General features: G+C 48.7%; 1 protein-coding gene across 1 annotated transcript in view; it reads left to right on the plus strand.

The window, feature by feature from the left end:
- brsk2a (BR serine/threonine kinase 2a) overlaps nt 1-7,500 on the plus strand; it is a gene marked incomplete at both ends in the record, with an annotated part of 149,315 nt that overhangs the window by 19,626 nt on the left and 122,189 nt on the right. The window contains one exon of the mRNA XM_084451316.1: nt 3,816-3,910. Within this exon, the coding sequence (XP_084307442.1) occupies nt 3,816-3,910 (95 nt within the window). The remainder of the gene's footprint in view (nt 1-3,815; nt 3,911-7,500) is intronic.

Raw genomic sequence — 7,500 nt, forward strand, 5'->3', positions numbered from 1 at the left:
TTGCGGTCCGCACGCCGCCAGGAGGATACGCCTCGCTACGAGTCCAGCTAGGGAATCTGAAAGTGTAAAGTTTTCATTTGAAAGCTGATGTGTATCTGGAGTTGACTGAGCTGCTGTCAGTTTGAGGAAGTCCAGTTGGTCTGACTAGTAGCTCCGGGTGATGGGGGTTTTTCGTTGCCGGTAGAAGCGGAGTGTTGGTATTATTGTACGTACAGTAGTCGAACCATCTATTCATCTTCGTCATGCAGCTGCCTCACCTTTTCCTTTTATCTGGTACAGTAGTTCGTTTGTGTGTGTGCGTGCGTGTGTGCGAGTGTGTGTGAGCGTGTGTGTGCGTGTGTGCGTTCGTCCGCCTGGGGCTCCTGACAAAGTTCATTTTTTCGCATTGCCAAGCACATTTTCCTTTGACTTAAAAAAAGCTTTGCTTGGTATCTCAGTTAAAGTATAATCTATTCTGCTCAGGGACCAGTCTTCTGTCTAAATCCACGAGCTCAGAGCTTGAGGTATTTAGTAGCTCCTCCGGTGCTTGTTCTAAATGTTAGGATTCTCATCGGTTAGTATCGAGGGTAGGTGCATTGTGGGTACAATTATCATTAGTTATAGGCTAGTTCTTATACTGCATTTCACAACATAGACCAGATGACTCTTGTAGTAGTTTGATCATGCTGGATAGATCAGAGATTGAGTATGGCGAGGTCGAAGTCATGACGGAGTTAGTCATGCCCTTAGGTGGGGAGTCTGTAGGGACCGATTGTATATTTGACTGCTGCGCACTCGACTCCTGTAGGAGCCACGTTTAGGTTTATGTTTATGCAGTGGCGATTTTAGCATGGCATTTCTGGAGGGGCAGTTTTATATTATGTCACCATCACAAGAACTAAAGGTAGCCAATTAGTCTACGGTAGGTAGCCTACATCAGAGCAGAGGCTACAACACACAAAGTTAACGACACATTAACACACGCAGAGTAGGCTAATTAGAACCATAAGAGAGCGCATGCCCGGTCCCAGGGTTCTGAAAGCAACAAGTGACAAGTGTGCACCCATCAGACCTGGGCACTACGCATAACCTATTAGTACTCCACTTATATCACAGCCAAATAGTCTACTACAGTGAAGGCGCACTGTCCACATTAGTCCCCCTCACACATCGTCTCAAAAATGCACCGAAAAATGCCTGGGTTCAGTGAGTTCGCTGACTTGTTGTGACCACGCAAACCCATTTCGCACTTCCCACAGAGTTTAATACAAGTGATCAGCCTCCCCAGAACATACCGATTCTCCTCGGTCTGTTTGTTGTGCTCCGCAATGGAACGGCGAAACGCATCATCTAGCTGTGCCTGGACGTTGAGCTGCCCCAGTAAACCCAGCTTCATGGCACAGTTCAGATGGGACGCAGAGCTTTCATGCTTCGCTGTTCTTTCTGACAGATGTTTAATGTCTTTGAATCCAGACGATGCCCAAACAGAGTCTCCACCAAAAAGAATGAAAGGGAAACAGAACAGCGCACTTTTCGAGGTGCTAGCAGTTAGCCACTTCTTTTTCTCAAACCATTCCTGTTTGAAGGTACGGGTTACCTTATCTCCAGCCTGAAGCAGCACCAATTCTTCTGGTCGTATGGCCCTAAACGTTTTATTTCCAGTTTCTCTTCAAGTTTCAATGTACTAAACCGCACATTCAACAAATAATCTACACTATTCATTGTTGCACCTGAAAACACTTTTAATTTCTACAAAACTTTAGCTAGCAGCATTAGCTAACGTAGATCGACATCGACAATGACCCAGTAGTTCAACTTTGATCAACGTTGTTTTATTATTCCCTGGCTAAACCTGTTGCCAGGTAGATTTCGTAGGGGAAGAGACTTTTCTGCCCCTCCACCCAATAAAATCTGCGTGATATTTTTTCACATTACTCCCGACCACGCTCACATTGTCGCTATAGCAACAGTAGGGGAGAACGCTTCGGTGCCCCTCTGCCGAGTCAGAGCAGTCTGTGACACACTCATACAAAGGGAATTACTGCAAAACAGCACTATACATAGTGTCAGTCAGGTTTATTATATTTATACATGCTATTTTCATTTTCACCACTGAATCACTATTTTGTATTAATTATAAAATAGATTTTTCCGAAACACAGTTGTAGGCTAAGATGCATCTTGCACAACAGCGCCACCTGGTGGGGCACTGCCCCACCTGCCCCTAATGTAAAATCGCCACTGTGTTTATGTCCAGATTTGCGTCTAATGTGTGTGTGTCAGTGTGCCCCCCCTGTAGGTGGTGAGCGCTCCCGCATATAGGGGTGCATGCAACGCTCAGCATGGAGAAGGCGGGTACAGCAGATACCGTCATTGGCCTCATGCCAAACATTTCAGATTTTCTATTAGTTATATTTATTTTTTGTGAATAAACGTGAACAAAGAGCAACAGTTGACTCATCTCTGGATCAATGGATTAATGGATGGATTTATTGAGGAATGGAGACAACGTTGATATAAAGAAAGGTTGTGAGTCTGACAACTGAAGCCGCACTCCGAATGTGGTACAAACAATTGAACATTGGGGTTATAGGAATAAACAGTCTTTAGTTTTTGCCACTTCAACTCCCACAGTTGTAATTGGGTACGTGTTCCGGGGCTCGAGACTTCAGACTGAACCAGTAGCTCTAACCTCTGCGGAGCTTCACACAACCACGCTTACGACGTCCGTATTCAGCCGAGCGTCCAGAGTATTAGCCGAGCGTCCAGAGTGCGCTTCGAACAACGCGCTGTGGACGGAAAGAAACGAAGGGGTGAAAAACAGGCCGAATGAAAACCCAGTGGTCAGAAGCTGCTGTGCATGCGTCATACTACACTGAATCCATTGATTTAGCAAACGGTCAGAAAACTGTCCAGTGCACATTGCATCTTGTCGGATAATGAGGAGAGTGATTTGTGGTTGTTTTATGGGTTTCCAGAATTGAAAGAAAGAGCTTAGGGGTCCTTCTACTTTTCACACAGAGCTTAGAGCTGTGGGAGTTAAATACTATGCACATAAAATTAATAAAACTTGAAACATTTAATATATTCACGTTCATGAAGAAAATATTCAACTCCTTCATTACTACAAAGGAACATGCATTAGTGGGGGTCAACCTTATGTAGCTACCATTTACATCTGGCTTGTGATAAGTGGTTGTGTGGTTATACAGTAGTTATAGATGATTTATAGATTAACTAAATATCAGCGAACGTTCACCTATTAACCCTACCCCCGCCTAAACCCCAACCATAACCAACTGACCAATATCTACAGGGTCAGTTTCTCGATAATGTAGTTAGAACATACACAGGGCCAAAAGCGCACTGCTACTGTGACTCATCGTCGGTGTATCGGCCTGGTGTTACTGGGGATAGAACCTACAGTGGAGATAAAACCTACAGTGGGGATAGAACCTACGGTGGGCTATGCACAGGTAGAACCAACAACCTTTGTGACACAACTCGTATTCTTCGCTGGACGCGTCGGTTCCCCTGTGCTGTGTGCTGTGTTCTGGGCCGGCTGTGGCTCAGCGGGTCGTCCAGTGATCGTAGGGTTGGCGGTTCGAATCCCGCCTTCTCCTGTCCACATGTCGAAGTGTCCTTAGGCAAGACACCGAACCCCCAAAATTGCTCCCAATGAGCAGGCTAGCACCTTGCATGGCAGATGCCGCCATTGGTGTGTGAACGTGTGTGTGAATGGGTGAATGAGAGGCCATTGTAATGTGCTTTGGATAAAAGCGCTATAACATCTACCATTCTAACCCGTGTCCTGTTTGTGTGTGTGTGTGTTGCAGGTCTGGTCAAGCTGGGGATCCACTGTGTCACGTGCCAGAAAGTTGCCATAAAGATAGTGAACCGGGAGAAGCTGAGCGAGTCGGTACTGATGAAGGTAAGATGGTGTGGTTGGGTGTGTTTGGGCGTGTCTGGGCGTGTTTGGGCGTGCTTGGGCGTGTTCGGCCGTGTTTGGGTGTGTTTGGGCGTGTTTGGGCATGGTCGGGTATCTTTGGGTGTGTTTGGGCGTGTTTTGGTGTGTTTGGACGTGCTTGGGTGTGTTTGGACGTGCTTGGGTGTGTTTGGGTGTGTTCGGGCGTGTTTCGGCGTGTTTGGGCATGTTCGGGTCTGTTTGTGTCTTTTTGGCCGTGATTGGGCGTGTTCAGGCGTGTTCGGGTGTGTTTGGGCGTGTTTGGGCGTGTTTGGGTGTGTTTGGGCGTGTTTGGGCTTTTTTGGGTGTGTCTGGGCGTGTTTGGGTGTGTTTGGGCGTGTTTGGGCATGTTCGGGTCTGTTTGGGTGTGTTTTGTGATTGGGCATGTTTGGGCGTGTTCGGGCGTGTTTGGCCGTGATTGGGTGTGTTTGGGCGCGTTCGGGCGTGTTTGGCCGTGTTTGGGCATGTTTGGCCTTGTTTGGCCGTGTTTGGGCGTGTTCGGGCATGTTCAGGTGTGTTTGGGCGTGTTTGGGTGTGTTTGGGTAACCAGCTGCAGGGCTGGAGGGTTGTCTGGGAGCAGGCGGCCATGTTGCCTGCTCCATCATACTTCCCTTGAGAGCCGAGTTAGAGGGAACAGGTCTATAAATTATTTTTACGCTGTCAAGGAATATTACGATGGAGGAAAGCATCCAAAACATCCCAGGGAAGCTCAACCCCGGATCCAGGTAGTCCCCCGCTGGGAGCCCAAGCAGCTGGCGGCTCGTGAGCGTCTGGCTCCCATGAAAATTCACCGGTTAAATCTGTGGCGTCTTTGACATGTCTGGCGCTCTGTCTGGCATCAGCGATGCGTGTCATCACGCCAGGCAGGGGCATCGCTGTACCCCCCTGTGTGGAGAGAAGCACCACTTTCTGCACCCCCTGTTGGAGCCATAATAAATGTAAATGATAATGATAATTTTGAGTTCATTAAGCTTCTGTAAAAATAATTGTATGGGTATATATAAGTATGACATTGGTTTACTTATCTTTTGATTATTGATGCAATGACTGGTGACCAACCTGTGACTTAACTGATGCTTGATGCTTGTGTGGGTGACGCCTCCTGCGTGGTTGGTTCGTGGTTGGAATGAAATGTTTGTTTGGGCAGGTTAGAAGGCGGAGAGCAACAGTTTTCAGACCGCATTGCACATTGGAATCTTGCATTTAATTTTGTTGTTTAGTAAGGAAAAGTCAAAAGGAGTTAAGTTTAATACATTTCGTTTCAGTGTTTCAGTTCTTGTCACCCGGTCAACCGACTCTTTCCGTAGAGAAATCCGTCAACTGATGCTTTTCCACAATTGGTAATGCGACAGATACGGGGCGAATGCAACAGGCGGGTGTGAGTGGCCATCTTGGCACCTCTCCACCCTTCTGGTGAGAGAACGCGTGTCACCTGGTTATCAGCAGCTGGATAGCGCCGCTGAGTCAGGCTCCGCCCCCTCAAGCCCTATCACTCTCTCAGGATTATTCTCATCACCCTGGAATTACCTCTCTGGTTCTCCAACCTCCTTCAGCTCCATCTCAAGTAGCAAAACAGAAATGTAGAATCAGAAATGAGACTTCAAGGACCTCAGTGGGTTGCCTTATTCACCGCCTGCTCAGAAATAGAGTACTTCTGGAGGCTAACCTGAACCTCATAGTGTATAATTGTGTTTCCTGGGAGTGTAGAGATCGGATCGCCTCCTATAATCATTCGGATACAAGGTGCAGAGCGGCTTCTCAGAATGAAAATCGGATCTATTTTGCATCAGTTTGTAGAGGCGGTATTAGGCACAGTAGACGCCTGTTTATTTTGGATTGGGTTTTTCACACTTGCTCTCTCCTGGTCTCATCACACCACTAGCCTCTCTTCCCAGACTTGTTGGCTGAATATGCTGTGCTTTGGAGAATGAAAGGGTCCATTTCCGGTCACAAAGCAGTGTCAATAACTGTGTCTGTGTGTGTGTTTGTGTGTGTGTGTGTGTGTGTGTGTGTGCGCGTGGGTACCAGGGAGATGCCCTACCCCAGGTGTATTCTGCCCCCCCCCCCACTGTGAGGCTTCCAGAGTCTGTAACAGCAGGACAGCTCTTGTAGCTGACTCTGCATCTTAGACCCAATTACTGCACTGGGCTGCTGTCATTCTGATGCTGAGGTCTGGTCCCTAGAGTGTGCGTGCACGTAGGCGTGCGTGAGACAGAGGGAAACGATAAACCGCGGCATGGCGGCGACGGCGCCGCTTCTACTAATCCCCTTTCTCGCCACGTCCACACCTTCGCCGTGCAGATGTCACTCTCGTTTTTCTCCCGGCCAATCGTCTGCCTCATTGAGTTCCAGATGTGAGCTGCGATTTGCCAGGAGAGGGGACGAAAATGTCCCAGAGCCCCGGTAGAAGCCAGGTAGAAACAGAGTCAGGTCTGTCACATGTTAACATGGAGTTGTTGTATTTTCCGGTAGACAGGCGCTTGCTACGTTTCACACGCTGGGTTAGGCTGCCAGACCAGGAAGTATTGTTGTATCTAACGTCGTCGTTTCTGTGTGAAAGGGGAGTGGAGAGCAAGCGAGCTGACTTTCTCCGTTGTGTGAGTGCCTCTCCACAGCAGCGACCGTGTGAGTGTCTACCTGTCAGCTAGCGAGTCCTCGGACCGCCGGACCCCCCCCCTCACACACACTCCTAATGTCACCTTTACTATGTTAATCCAGCCGTTCCCCCAGGTGCCATTAGGAGCGGAGCTGACACTCCGGGACAGGTGTTTGTGACATCTCCCCATGACACCTGCGCTCTGGGGCACTCACAAACACACAGACACACAGACACACACATACATGCCACACACACACGTGCGCGAGGTCGCACGCACACGCAACGCGTGCACACACACACTCACATGCCACACACACACGTACACACAAACACGTACACATCACATGTGCAGATGCACGTCGCATGCACACACACACACACACACACGCACACACACACACACACACACACACTCACACACACTATGAGTGCTCCAGAGGGTCCCTGAGAGGAGGAGGTATGATGGAGAGAGTGGAGGAATGAATTATTAATGTTCAAGCATGTTACTGCATATGGGATTTACTATATGACGGTTTTGCCAGAATGGAAGTATGAATTCATAAATTAGTTTGTGTGTGTGTGTGTGTGTTTGTGTTAGTGTGTGTGTGTTTGTGTGTGTCCTGGTGTTCATTCACTCCTGAGGGAGTAGCTAACATTTCTGTAATGCAGCCAGTCCTCTCCCTCTCTCCACTGCCATGATGCCAGGCCTCAGGCCAGGGGGGAGAGAGAGAGAGAGAGAGAGAGAGGCGGGGGGAGAGAGAGAGAGAGAGAGAGAGGGGGGGGAGAGAGAGAGAGAGAGAGGAGGGAGAGAGAGAGAGAGGAGGGAGAGAGAGAGAGAGAGGAGGGAGAGAGAGAGAGAGAGAGGAGGGGGGGGAGAGAGAGACAGGGAGAGAGCCAGAGAGAGAGAGAGAGGGAGAGAGAGAGAGGAGAGAGACAGGAGAGAGAGAAGAGAGGGAAG

Source organism: Borostomias antarcticus (assembly GCF_949987555.1).
Source record: "Borostomias antarcticus genome assembly, chromosome: 16".
NCBI lineage: Eukaryota > Metazoa > Chordata > Actinopteri > Stomiiformes > Stomiidae > Borostomias > Borostomias antarcticus.